A 14,780-nucleotide genomic window follows, 5' to 3' on the forward strand; every position below is an offset into this window, starting at 1 on the left:
ACTTTACCACAACCGTACCGATACAAACGTTCCGGTATTCGATTCTTGACAGAGAATTTTCATTCGGTTACGGTTTCAGTTCCGGTTCTAAAAATTAAACGGTTAGTTTCGGTTAACGGTTCCGGTGTAATTCCCTGAATTTAAATTAAAAATAACGTCCACTTACATGCTGGTCGTGGGTTTGGTGAACTGTTGATCAACATCCTTGTAGCCCGACTTCCATAGACCCTGCGACTTAAGAAGATATCGATGCAGAAAGAGCACCAACAACAATATCAAATCATAGACCGCATAATGAGTCTTCATCTCAACGCCAAAGATTTTGGCGGCAGTCAAAGGTTGATTGTGTACATTTTGGTAGTTGGACCAAATCAATTTAAACTGAAAGATGCACTTGATCAGCACAATGGCCTGAGTGTAGGCAATCAATGTGACCCAAAAGGTCTTCGTTGGACGCGGTAGGGATAGTGTGCCCCACAGAAAGACCATTATGGGCAACGGCAACGAGATGATGCTGGCATTGACCACCTTCAAATGATGAATGGAGATCAATAAAGAATTGCTTTTGATTAAATGATTCATCAACTTGCCTGATTGATGAACACCACGATGTAACAAATGAGATCCGTATTGGCCAACAGCGCGTACCAGGAAGAGATTAAAACCTCGACAATAATGTGATGATCACGTTGGGCAAAGTTCTCCTCCTCCAGATTAAATTCCCCGGCACTGCAATTGGCAAGCAAAAGATTAGCAAAGATTGCAACAATTTGTGGCATGGAATCGGGGGAAATAAGCATGCCTCAGTGCAGGGTTCATGTGTGCTGCATGCTATGCAGTCTACATGCGTGTGGCTTTGTATGTGTGTGGGGGGGAAATTGTGATAAACTGATAAGCTCGGATAGAAGCCAAACAACAATACATACATACTAGCAAAGAACGCACATAGATTGGCATTGACTTGAAATTAAAATCAGGAAATACAACAACAAATTAATTGAAAAGACAGCCACAGACAGAGATAAAGATAGATAGAGATAGAGAGAGAGACAGATAGAGAGTCATATAGAGGGGTTAGTATGAATGATAATAGCATGTTCCCTTGGTTAGACTGAGACAACGATGCGTATACATGTTAATTAGCACACTAACAACAGCAACAACAGCAACAGCTCTACGTTTAATTGCAACTGTGGGCGTGGCCAATACCTGTCCACGTGCTCGTAGGACCAATTTTTGCTCAGCGAACCCGAACCAATGCTCGCCTGCTGTTGATGATGCGGATGCGGATGCGAATGCGTATGCGGTTGCATGTAATGATGTGGTGTTTGCTGCTGCTGTTGCCCGCCGCGCTCCATAGATGGCGCTTTAATGCGTATTTCAGGCAAGCCACAATCCGATTTGCGGCTACATATATGTATATGAGTTTAACACCAATGTATTGCGTGTGTATGTGTGAGTGTATCAAAATGCACAGTATAATAGTAGTACAGTTAGAGTATAGTATTATACGAGTAGGAGAAATGAAATAATTGCTCAAGTATTAAAAGTGTTAGACGATTGTTTTAAGAGTCTTAAAAGATTAATAGTAACACACACCACATTTGTGTGTGTTTTTGTGTACGTAAGTATGTGTATGTGTTTGTGTGTGTTAGTTGCCCGTAGAGACAGGTTTTCATTTTAGTAATCGCAATCGTTATTGAAATATTGGTGAACATAATGTTGAATCCATTTATATTTACTTACCCTTTTGTTGGCGGCGATGAACTGATTGATTGTTTTCTAAAAACAAAAATTCAGATGATCAAAATGCGCGCATTAAATGTAAAATGTAAGAAAAAGAAATTAGTAAAGATTTTGTTTTCATTTTAGTGAGTTTTCCTTATTTCTTCTGCTTTTGCTTATCAGTTTTCTTACATCAATTGTATAAATTTCGAAATTGCGATTAATTTTCAAATCAAACCAATTAAAAATAATCATTTAAAAAAAATTATAAAAAATAATAGCGATGTGTGCAGTCTCACAGTAGCCTTTTAATGTGGGTTATATCAGCGCTAATTACTAACCAAACTAAACTAAAATATACCCTGTACCCAGCTTTTAGCTTAGTTTTATAAGCAATCAAAGTAATTACTTTACTGCTTGCGTGCAAAAAAAATAATATCTGTGGTGTAAGCTTCCCTATCCTAGTGTAACCTAACCTAACCCGCCTCTTTAAATCGTTCACATAAAAATTCGAAAAAATAATCCTTAAAAAGTTGAATGAATTTTTTTTATGAATGTGAAATCATATTAATATTTAATAAACTCGCCTCTTAAATGTTTAAAGAGTTCATTAAGCTTTAGGTCTATTAAATGAACGAGTAAATTTTTTAGAAAAATTTACCAAAAATGTTACTTAAATGAAACTTTTATAGCTATTTTATTCCTCTTAAGTTTTCCTATTAAATTGTAGCTTTGGGTACAGAATATTTAAAACGATGCTAGGTTTGGATTTAGAGAATATGGTGAGCTATATGTTTTTTACCTAGATGTTGCTGCATCAACGGTATCTACGGGTAAATCGATGATATCTTCGTGGTGGTGTGGTGTACTGGTTGCTGGTGGTTCTTGCGGTGAGAGCGGTGTGGTTGTTGTATTTGTGTTAAGTGGTGTGCTATAGTGTTCATTTGTGAGATTGTCTGTAGTTGTTGTAGCTGATGTTGTTGTTGGCGGTGTTGTTGTTGCCGTGACCTGTGATCGGCGCGGTGTTGATGATGTAACAGGCTGACCACCATTCTCATCACTATCAAGACAAGGCACAACACAACATGATGAGGTGAGGTGGTAAGTTTTGAGTTGTGTGTTGAGTTTTTTTTTTTTTTTTTTTTTTTTCGATTTTTTTTTAGATATTTTTGTAGAAGCAGGTACACAGTTTCAAACACACGTAACACAAAAGGTAACATATGCAAATAAAAAAGAAGAGAAAAAAATATGTAAACATAAATAAATTTTCTTGCTTTCAATAAGTTCAACACAAACTTGAAAAAAACGCAAAATGAAATATATTATGGTATTTGAAATTGAACAATTAACCAAAATCCAAAATCAATCAAGAATCAAAAAACGTTCGCTACGCTAAAACGCACGTTTCCAGTCTCGACACAAAAAAAAAAGTGTATTTTAACAAAAATTATTGGGAAATAAACGCAAGCGGCGCACACTCCACAAAGAGAGATATGGACGCCATCTAAATACCTCTCGAGATTCGATTTGAGAAAATTGAACATTGCTGCAGCACTGGACAGACCCAGACGATTCAGTGAGCTCGATTCCTGTGAATAAATAAATTAGAATTTTGAGTATGTAGTACAGCAATCACTCGATTTGTTGAGCCTACCTTCAGAGTTTTCTTTTCGCCCGCCAAAATACGATTGACGAAACGATAATTTCGGGAAAATCGATTCAGCCGTATAGTTAACGTAACCAAAAAGCCTTCCAATAGTCGAATAATAGGATTCGTATCGAAATCCTCATCAGAGTCCTTAGCCGTAACATCGGCGCTATCGAGCTCCATTTTGGATTTACTATCCGAGGTTTCCTTCGAGGTGGCTTCACGTGGTGCCGTCGATAATGCTGCAGTTGTTGGCAAATCGATTATATCCTTCGTTGTCTTTGGGGTGCTTATGCTGTGTGCCGCATCGCGTTCCTTGGAGACGCCTTTGCTGGTCGAGGGGAAGAAGTCCGTGGGCGCATCCTTTGATTTCTGTATGGGACAATAGAAAAACATAGTTGCTAACTTAAGTAATGTTTCTCTCTCACATTTCAACATCGACACGCAAAGAACGAAATAAAGTTGAATATAAAATATATGTATAACATATATATAGAGATATTTGTACATTTAAAGTAGTTTAAGTGAGTGCGCCAACTTGTTGTTGTAGTTGTTGTTTGCAGCGCATTTAACGGGTGAAATAATTAAAGAAACACTTGTTGTTTTTTATTAGTGCGCCAATTAAAGAATTTTGTCAGTTGTTGCTGCACAACACTCACAACTGGATCGAGAGCTTGCGGAGCACAGGGAGGCGGTGATTGTGTCTCGAGTAGCGTCTGACTGCGACGACCAAAGTCGAGAGGTTCGGAGAATGTCGATGTTCGTATTCCAATGTCACACTCAATGGTATCGTCATCATCATCATCAGCATCGCGATTACGATCATCGTCCAGTTCATCCAGCTCATTGATCTCCTTCTCAGCGTCCAGCTTGAGGGCAATACGTGATCCCGGCTCGGAAGCATAAGAACGTTCACGCATATATATATGACGGCGATATTCGGCATCATTTAGATCCTTCCAAACCTTTTCAAGTCAATGTCGCGTTTAAGTTTAAAGGAATTTACAACAAATGATGGTACATGCATTAAGCATGCATATCGGTTATTGATTAAAAAGATTATCATTATCATCGACCATTATTTTCATCATCTTATCATTATAAATTTTAACTTGCTTTTATGTAACTTAATATTGACAATTTCATACTAACATCATATAACGTCTTGCGTCGCTGCATTTTCATCTCGCTTTCCGTGATGTTCTCCTCCTCCATAAAATCAATCTCATCATGTATCAAATCCAGCTCAAACTTATCATCCATCTCCTCAAACATGTAATAGTCGCCAGCACGCGTAGCTTTTAATTTAAAATGATTAGAAATTAAATAATATTAGACAATTTGTTTATTTCAATCAATTGAGCTAATGACAACATTCAGAAGTAGTTATAGATATAGTTATAGTTTTGAATGATTATAATTTACAGAAATAGCACACAAAACTTTAGCTGATAGCAACAATATGCATGCAGCTTTGATATTTTTATATTTAAATGCATGTTCAAACTGCTCAAAGATTATATACAAGGCAATATATCGGATTGATGTATAGATATAAATGTTGGTTATAATTGTATTTGTTTTAAATGAGGATGAAGAAATCAAACACAACAAACAAAATAATAAACTTTACCATGTGGATGCAATTTAATATCCTTCCCTCTGCGTACTGTTGGTGCAGGAAGTTCTATAATAAAACACACACAAATCAATCATATAGATTAAACACAAAAACAAATAATAACTAAATAATAGTAGAGTATTAAAATTAAAGTAAAATATAAATATAATATGTAACTTCAGCGACTGGCCGATGTTTAAAGTTAAAAGCTGCTGATTTAAATTACTTTTAATGAAATATTTCAGATAAACGTTTATAAATTATAACAAAAATTTTAAAAGGAACCCCACATTATTATACTAGACGAAGAAGTTGGTAAGGTAAATCCAAAAAATATATTTTTGGACTTTTAAAGAAAAAATTTTTCAAAATCTTTCCTAGTCAAACCTCAAGCTCTAAATAAAGATATGAGTTGATTCTTCCCGCTGGGAATAAAAAAATTCAATTCTCAAAGATTGCCATTAAAAACCATAAATTAAAGTCACCAAAGACTTTTTTTCGTACTAAATTATAATATTTGTAACCAAATAAAAGTAAAAGATACTTATTAACCGATCAATTATTTGTATATAATATCTTAATATCACAATATTTGTATAGCAGACTGTAGCAAAAATAAATATTATTCAAAAAAATATAGCATGTAGCACGTAGCACGCACTATACGGATTATTAGCTGAAGTAACACAGATAGAAGATGTAGTAAAATAAATGTACTTTTAGTCTTAAAGATAGATCATATTTTACACTTGTAGAAGCGCGCATAACTCTGATAACGCTTGTGGCATCGATTAAAGATATCAATCAATGAAGTATAAAGATAATAATAAGAGAAGGACCGCTAAATAAGTGTTATTTACAGATGTATTCAGTTTAGAGTGGGCATTTTGCTTGAGGCCTGCTACACACGACCTCAATGAGTTTTTATTACCCCCTAAAAGGGCACACACATTAAACAAATGTTTTTATACAATGTTTCAGTTTCATATACAGATAAAAGGTACAAAAAGTATAGGAATTTTTATAAAAATGTATAGAATAATAAGATTCATCCAATACATGGTCCATGCAGCAGTGCGGGCTCATAGAAGGCGCACATCAGAGACTCCATATAGTAGGCCGTACCGACGGGTCCCCAACTATGAGGACGTTGGGCATATCTTAGCGCAGCATCATCTTTGGCTCCGTACAAGTTGCTGGCACGACGTAGACGGGACTGGGCCTCGTCCAACGAGTAGCTGGCATTGCCCATGCTCAAATGACGACGGTGCAGCGACTTTTCACGCATTGTCACCAGCTCCTCATGCTCCGACGACTGCTCCAAGTAAAGAGAGAATAGATAGCTATCAAACATTGATTTGCTTCAATTATTAAACCAGTTTACCGCATCCTGTTTCAAGGGGGAGTGTTTAATGGACACTGTTTCGTTCCAGGACACAGCTGCATTTGTCGAAGATTGTCGTCGATGATGACGTCGCAGATTGGGCGTAAGATTGGCAGAGTCAACCGCGCTGGAGACCATCGCTGTTGCATATGCCGCCAAGGGCGGCATCAAAGCTTGCATATTTGTTTGTCCACTTTGCTCGGATAGCGCCAATCCCAACGAGATACGCTTGGGCTCCAGAAATCCCTCAGTAAGCAGTGTTGAAAGTGCTTCAGTACTTGGAGTCGTTGGCTTCGAGGAAGTGCATATTTTTAATGGAATTTTCCTTGGATTACCGTCATCACTTACAGCTGTGGGAGTAGCTTTAGGTGGCATCAGCGTAGTCGGCTCATCCGGTTCTTCACTGACGGACTGCACATCAGCATAATCCATAGCATCATCGCAGAGCATAATATTAATCTCTGGCTCAATGATGACAGCCGCATCGGCGCTATCAACGCTCTCGGCGCTGCTGCTGCTGCTCGACAGCATCGAGGCACGAGCTGGCGAGGATGTTGCAGAGCTACTATGGCAGCTGGGACCATCGGGCGTCTGATAGCCAGAGCCCTGACAGGAAACAAAGCTGCTCTGATGTGCCAAAGGCGCTGCCTCCGATAACGACTGCTCCAAGGGCGTGCGTTGCCCTTTTTAAGTCAAGGATTAATCAAGGATACACAAACACACGCGCGACACAACAATTTCCAGAATACAAAATTCAAAAATTTGGAATATTGGGCACAAAAAAAACGATACAAATAATCGCGAATCCCAATCCCAAAAAAAAAAATATAGAAAAGCAAAGCAAAAATGCAGATTCTCCTGGCCAACTTACCATCGAAGTGGGTTTGTTTATCCAAAGGACGCAACATCTTCTGTTGTGTGGCACGGATGCGTTCCATCTTGCGCTTGATCTTGTGCAGCACCTGCTTCTCATGGTCATGACGATGGGCAATTTGCTTCTGCCGCAAGCTCTCAATGATGTCAGCACCTCTGCAAAGAATTACACAATATAAAAATTAAGATGATGCATTTATAATCTTCCAGACCAATTTAGATACCTAAAGACAAGTAATCAAACCAAAGAAAATATCGGTTTCGTATTCGTTTCCGGTACGTCCCGAAAAATGTATTTTAATTTTTGAACCCACCTGGAGGCGAGTATATTGTTAGCCTTGGTGTCCGTGATGATGTGACAGAAGTAATGCGACTTGAAGATGCGCAGCTGAAAGATAATAAATGCAAAACAAATCGCATCCCAGAGCAGCACCACATGATGCGTTATTTTGGGACATTCGCCGGGACCTAAGATGATATCCGTTTCATCCGGCGGCTGCAGTTGCTGATTTATCGCATTGCTGGAGCAGGTGATGCCCAACATATGGACGAGCCAACAGCAATTGGTGGTTAATGGCGTCATAAACAGACAACCGGCCATTTGAAAGCTCGTCTTGATCAGAATGTTGGCCACATTGAAGGCCAGCAGCCATTTCCAGCGACTGATGATGGTGTTAATGGGACGCAGATAGAAATCGGAGCCCTGCCAAAGGAAGATAAAGGCACCAATCAAATAACCCAGTGCCAGCAGATCCGCAATATTTGTGCCCGCCAAAAAGACCACAGCCAAGGTGAACCAATAGAAACCGCATAAAGTGCCATTCTTCAAGATGTCCGCATAGTTGCGAATGTAGGAGCAGAAATCATGCGTCGGATTATCAAAAGGAACACGTCCCAATTGAGCAATATCTGCAATGACACTGCGATTGCTGCCACCCGGATAATCATCATTGGTGGCATAGCGTTGTTCAATGCAGAAAATGCTCTTCTGCCGATTCAATATGATCAGCACAATAAAGTCAAAGATTAGCTTTGGCACATGATTGAAATGTAAGGCGCCCGGCAGCATTGTCCAGCGTTGTATGCTCTCACCAAACGAGCCATTATCCCATGGATAAACTGCAAGACAATCGATAAATTATTAATTGCTTTCTTAATTATTTACCAAGTATAGAAACTTACCCATGCACCAGCTAGGCGGCAATCCCACCAGCACAATGTATTGTAATAATATGGAGATGGCAAAGAAGGCCTGGAATACGCCCCACATTTTGGCACACTGGGAACGTCTAAGCAGCAACAGCACCACCAACCACAGGGCATAGGCCACAGCAACAATATCTTGACGATAAGTTATAGTCGCAACGAGTGAAATCAGCGATATTTCAATGCCAAACTTGTAGAAGCCAAAGTTAAGCAGATACTTGGCCAGACCAACCAAGTCTTTCTCAGCATCGGCACGCGTAATATTCTGGAAGAGCAACTTTGGCTGATTGGCGCTGATCTCGCCAATCTTGGCACGCATCTGTAGTTGACGCAGTGAGATGACCGCATGCATGGTCACAATGACCATGTAGATGATGTAAGTGCGCAGCAAACCCATCAAGCCGCCCTCCAGTTTATCCGCCTTGTTCAGGCCAATCCATTCGGCGTTGTTGGTGGAGCGATTGTCGGCCTGTGCAAATGTTTAAAATGGATTAGAAAACACTTCCCACAGGGATAGTAATAAAGAGTTTTAAGTTAAACAAAAAACAAACCAAAAACAGCTTAGCTGAATAAATAATAAATGAAAAATGCTTCAGATATATCCTAATTTTTGATTTGAATAAAGAAATTATAAAATAATTATAAAAAAATTAAATAAAAATTTAAATTAAATTACTATTTGAAATTTGTTAATTTAGATTGTAGTTAATATTTATTTTTATCAGGAAAAAACACCGGAACCGATTCCAAGACCGTTAACCGAAACTAGCCGCTTCATTTTAGCTACCGGATCTGAGACCGTAACCGAAATAAATTCTCTGTCCAGAACCGAATACCGAAAACTTATACCGGTACGGTTAAAGAGTTGACCAACTTCAAACTGTCATAACTCAATCAAAACTGAACCGATTTTCAAGCGGAATGTCATTTTGATCATGATTTGTTCATTAAGAAAATTTAAGTATTTTTGACCAACATTTGATATTGATGGTAAGGGTCCCCCCTTTGAAATTTTGAAAATTCAAAATTTTAAATCTCAACGTTCCATTTTTAATTAACTCTTTATATCGTAATTAGTGTAAAAAAAACACTTTTAACTTGATACTGAGACCTTTAATTTTTTTGTTAAAAAATCATGCCAAATTCAACAAAAATTTGGACTTGTAAAGTGGCTAAATCCGCAGTCTGACTAGCTTCAAACTGCCATAACTTGGTCAAATCTGAGCCGATTTTCAAGCGGAATGTAATGTAAAATATTTGAAAATTCTTTAAAAAGATTTTTTGCCCCATTTATTTCGATGTTATATTTATTATTAAACGACATCTTAACATTTTAAAATGTTTCAAAATTGATTTGTTGTACCGATACGTACCGGTACTGATACCTGAACCGAAAGAAAAAAACTGAAATAGAGCCTTTTACCGAAATAACCTATATTTGATTCGGTTTTGTTCCCTGTTTTTTATAGTATAAATTGAAAAGTTTATCCTGTTTCTCTGGGAATTGGGATTCAAGTAGCGATTGTTATACTCACACAGGTAACACTGTACTGCTTGTGATCCAAATACTCAATTTGATATATCATCTTGGAGAGCACAATGATGGTTACGATAAACGATATCAGACGACTTATGACTACTTGGACGGACTTGCGTGAGGTGGCGCCCAGCACACAGAAGCCCACAAAGACAATGTGAAGAACGCAAACTTCGCTAACGCTGCACACAAAGGCGGCAATGTAAACGGCCTTCATGATGTGCAGCTCGAGGAATCGCCAAAAGACGGTCTTGAATCTCTTGAATATGTATTCGGATTTGTTTTTAATCTTGCGAAATGATATGCGCACCAAATCACGCACAGATGTCTCAAAGTCTGTGGTGGTAGCACCAGCCGCTGCCTCGGCTGTGGGTCCAACTGATCTACGCAAGGAGCTGGCACTGCCACGACGCTTTGATGGCGCCGATGGCTCCAAGGCGGTTGTCTCTGTGTGTCTCTGATGTGCGGTCTCAGACGGCCCCTGTGGTTGCAAGGAGGCAATGAAACGCTTGTGAAAGTAGTGCACCTGTATCACAGTGAGTATGACAATAATTGTTGGCGATACCAGATGCAGGAACAGATCCTTAGTCTCGTAGATCTTCAGGCCAATATCAGCTTGACTGAAAGAGCAAAAAGATAAAATTAGCATATGTAAATAGCTAATACCACAAGCAAATCACAAAAACAAAACAATAACTGGGATATAAATTAAAAGAATCAAAATTAGGATGAAAAGGAGAGGAAGCTTAAGGCTGGCCCAAATATTAAATATTAGTGATTTTGAAATCACTACAGCTACTTACAGTGTTTGGGACACATTGAGATAGTCCTTCCAGTAGATGTCGAACTTATCAAATTGATATGTATAGATCAATATCAATATGGACATGGCATAGAAGATTAGGAACAGCCAAAAGCCATACATAATCTTGACCCACGCCTTGGACGACGATTGAAAGACAAGCAAGAAGAATAGGAACAATGCCATATAGCAAATGCGAAAGCCCGTCATATCCTCGCCTGTTATGGCACACAAAAAGATGACCAGAACGAGCAGCCAAATCCATAGACGCACCAATAGATTTTTAATCACATCACCGGCTTTCTTTAGGAACTTTGAGGACTTCTTGCCATCGTTGATGAGGTAGCTTGATCCAGCCGAGCCGACGGTTATCTGCAGCGGTGCAATAATATCCGCCAATGTGCTATCTCTGCGTCTGTCGCGTTTCTCTTTGAAAAATTGACGCGATGTCACCCAGAACATCAGCACAAAGGCGGTTTTCACAATCAGCGGCACACAAGGACGCATATGATTCTCAATGGGTCGCTCGAAACCAATTTGCTGCAAATTAATGCCCGCTGTCTGTAGATAATACAAATAATAAATACTAATAAAGTTCTGGGAGGAATTCAGTTAGACAAACTTACTGAAACTTTGGTTGGCAGCTCATCGTTATTCAGATCCATGCCGTAGATATATTGGGCCACCAGCAGCAGTTCTGCATAGAGCACTATAAATGGACTGGAACGCATCATTGCCTTACGCTGATTAGGTATCATCCACAGCACATTGGCCCACAGTAAGAGCACAAAGGTCAACCAGCTGTGGTAGACTATGGACCAGGCCTAGAAAGTAAAGTTGAGTTAACAAATTTAGAGAAAAGTTTCAAAAAGGATTTGGTTTTCATAATTTATCCAAATTTGCTGAAAAGTATGCTATACATTTATTAATCTAGAATTTAACTTGAAATAAGTACTAGCATTTCATTTAAATTGTAAGCACTTCTAAACGAATATTTTCAATAATATTGAAGGTAAAGTGAATTCTGTAGTTAAATTTATTTATTTATTATTTATTTATTTATGCACGACTAAAAGCAGTCGGCAAAGAAAAAATTTTCAAGTATCAAAATGAAGTTAAAGATTACAAAGAAAAATTTATGCAGTTACATTTTAATTGCCACACTTACCATCATAAGAATATTGGTGAATATATAGCTATTTTGATAGATAAAGCCACCGACGCTGACAAAACCGTAGGATATTTGATCGAGTATGGATGTGGTATTATTCTCCTGCTCGGAGCGACGATCCATCGTGTCCAGTTGTATATCAATGCCACGTGAACCGCTAGGTGCCGTTGTTGTAGCTCCCGTTGATTCCACAGCCGGAAGAGTACGAGCCTTGCGAGTGCTTTGACGCACCAGCTAAAGAAAAGTCAAGGAATTTAGATTTCCCTCAAAGGATCAAATATAATTAAAACATATAGATAGAGAGATATAGATAGTGAGATAAATAGAGGGTGAAACAGGGGAGGGTCAGATACATGCTACAAGTGTTAATTTACTATTCAAATCTAGGTGAATCTTTTAAGCAATTTACAGACTAGTTTTAGACTATTCCCAAAGTCACACACACACATACGAGTATACACACACTTACGCAGGATGTACATATGTTGAGGGTTAAATGTTGTTAGAGAGATACGAGTAAATAACTATGGGTAAACGTTATGATATATAACTGACAACTGAACGATTTGGCTAGGCAAAGCAGTATTAGTAAGATCGATGTTAGACAATTACAAGTAACATTTACAGCATGACGAAACAGTTTACAGAGAGATAAAGATAGATATGTACATATATATGTAATGTAGAGATAGATATAGAAATGTTGTTTAGAGCTAATCTAATGATTAACAGTAAGTTAGGTTGGAGAGGGGGGAAGAGGCAACTTAGTGGCGAATAGTGGAGTTAGTTTACGTACAGGCGTCGTCTCAGTTGGTTCATTTAACGTTGCACGCTGTTCACGCCTTAAAGAAACCTAAAGCAGAAGAAGTAATAAAATAGAGAGCGTAAAGAAAAATCAACAAACACAAATAAAAAAAAAATAAAAGAAAAAGAGTGTGTGAAAAAGGTAGTGGAAAGAAAAAAGACAACAAAGCGCAGCTCGACAGATTTAAGTTTAAAGCGGGGCCCAACAACTAAATATTAGTTTAAATCTCCAAGTTCATTGGGAAGTATAGCTTATTTATAGGAACATATTACAAAGCGAGTCTTTGATTTCCTCATTTGGAGTTAAGTATAAGTTTAAATATTAGATTATTTTAAAGTTTTTTACTGGATTCCGAAAACTTTTGTCCAATAAAAGTTATTACTGTATGTGATTACATGCATGTGATTTTCTGGATAACTTAATTGCGGATGTTGAAATTTTTTGTAATTTTTATATTGTTATATGCATTTAAACCAAATCTTAAATACTTTCTATATTCAAAAATGTAAGCTTTATTTATTAATTCGTTAAACTCCATTGTATGTTTTCAAAAATTTATAAAAAAAAGTTTTTAAAAATGTATGTAAAATATTCAAAGTAAAATATGTAAATAATTTAAGCTTTTCGCATTGGTTCTCTTAAAAGTTTTCAGAATCTTTAAAAGTTTCCTTATTATTAAGATTCCCAGTTAGTTTGTTAATTTAGCACAGGTATTTAGTTACACCCATACAAAGACCTCAATTTCCTGCTGCCTTCTTTGCTCTATTGCACAACTTCTAAAGGCCCGCGAATTTTCTTTAGGGAACTTGCGACACCCGCACACTCTTTGTGTGTTGTGGCATTTCGCTCAACCAAAGAGTTAAAGACAAAGGCAAAGTTATCAATGTTTCTGCTACGACAAACAGGTAACACACACACACACGCACGCACACTCGCACACTTGCACACACTTCCGGGCAAACAAATAGACACACGCACGCTTACACTCAAACGTTGTGTGCGACTTGTTGTGGCGCCTCCGCCACTGACAGCGACAGTGGCAGTGACTCCGGAGCTATCCTTGCCGGAGACGCCACCGCTGCGTGTTGTCTGTGACGTGAGCAACGATAGTTGACGGTTGACTTTGTTGTTGGCGTTGTTGCTGCTGCTGCTGTTGCACTCTAGCGTCTGTCCAAAGGCGCTGGCAGGCTTCGGCTCCAGCTGGGGCAGTGGTAAGGCGACAGGTGGCAAGCCAGGTGGCAGGATAGCATTTTTTTTTTTTTTGTTAGTGACGCATCAGTGTTGTGGTTGTTAAATTTTTTTTATAGTATGCGTGCAAAAAGTTGGAGTACAAGTTGAAATTTAAATTTAAGTTGGTTTAAGAAAATCGTGTTAGGTAATCAAATTGTAGAAAGCATCAAATAAAGTTGCATCCAATGCAATGGTAGCAAATGCGGCAGAAGAAGAGTAGAAAAATCAAAGAGCAATCCATGTTAGTTGTACAAAACCGAGTTAAAGAGAAATGAAGAATAAGTCAACAGTATTGACCTGGTCGTCACTTACCCGTGGCTTGATGAGGTGCTTTGTGGTCAGGGCCATCGCAAAATAGGCAAAGAGCATGGCAAAAGGATTCAGATACGAGTCCAGAGAGAGGGTATTATTGTACAGCAGGACACGTATATCCGGAGAGCAATCGGACTCGATAAGCGGCTCCAGGCCAATTAAGCTAATCAAATATATTTATAATTCATTGTAAATAAGTTTGCATTCAACTTTTATATCTTTTCAGTTTAAATTATAATTTATTTAAAATATAGGTAAGTTTTATTTAAAATAATTTTCTGTCAAATGCATTTAGTTGACGTTAAATAAATTAATTAATTTAATAACGTTGTTTACGTTTTTCAGTAATAATTATGTACCAAACTTAATAAATAATAAAATTCAATTTTAAAGAAATGTCAATTTACTTCAACTTTTATCTAATTTAATATTGACTTTTTATGTCATCAATAAAGGCTTAAACACA

At 38.0% G+C, this 14,780-nt stretch overlaps 1 protein-coding gene across 1 annotated transcript in view; it reads right to left on the reverse strand.

Moving 5' to 3' along the window:
• LOC117781657 (piezo-type mechanosensitive ion channel component) overlaps positions 1–14,780 on the reverse strand; it is a 36,910-nt gene that overhangs the window by 5,117 nt on the left and 17,013 nt on the right. Inside the window, exons 7-23 of the mRNA XM_034618453.1 lie at positions 14,315–14,477; positions 11,965–12,201; positions 11,423–11,620; positions 10,798–11,357; positions 9,993–10,614; positions 8,434–8,926; positions 7,566–8,370; positions 7,250–7,407; positions 6,379–7,061; positions 6,054–6,309; positions 4,526–4,671; positions 3,380–3,745; positions 3,238–3,314; positions 2,528–2,785; positions 1,747–1,782; positions 591–729; positions 167–528 (exon numbers count right to left, since the gene is read on the reverse strand). Of these exons, the coding sequence (XP_034474344.1) occupies positions 167–528; positions 591–729; positions 1,747–1,782; positions 2,528–2,785; positions 3,238–3,314; positions 3,380–3,745; positions 4,526–4,671; positions 6,054–6,309; positions 6,379–7,061; positions 7,250–7,407; positions 7,566–8,370; positions 8,434–8,926; positions 9,993–10,614; positions 10,798–11,357; positions 11,423–11,620; positions 11,965–12,201; positions 14,315–14,477 (5,559 nt within the window). The remainder of the gene's footprint in view (positions 1–166; positions 529–590; positions 730–1,746; positions 1,783–2,527; positions 2,786–3,237; positions 3,315–3,379; positions 3,746–4,525; positions 4,672–6,053; positions 6,310–6,378; positions 7,062–7,249; positions 7,408–7,565; positions 8,371–8,433; positions 8,927–9,992; positions 10,615–10,797; positions 11,358–11,422; positions 11,621–11,964; positions 12,202–14,314; positions 14,478–14,780) is intronic.

This window comes from Drosophila innubila (genome assembly GCF_004354385.1).
Source record: "Drosophila innubila isolate TH190305 chromosome 2L unlocalized genomic scaffold, UK_Dinn_1.0 4_B_2L, whole genome shotgun sequence".
NCBI classification, from domain to species: Eukaryota; Metazoa; Arthropoda; class Insecta; order Diptera; family Drosophilidae; genus Drosophila; species Drosophila innubila.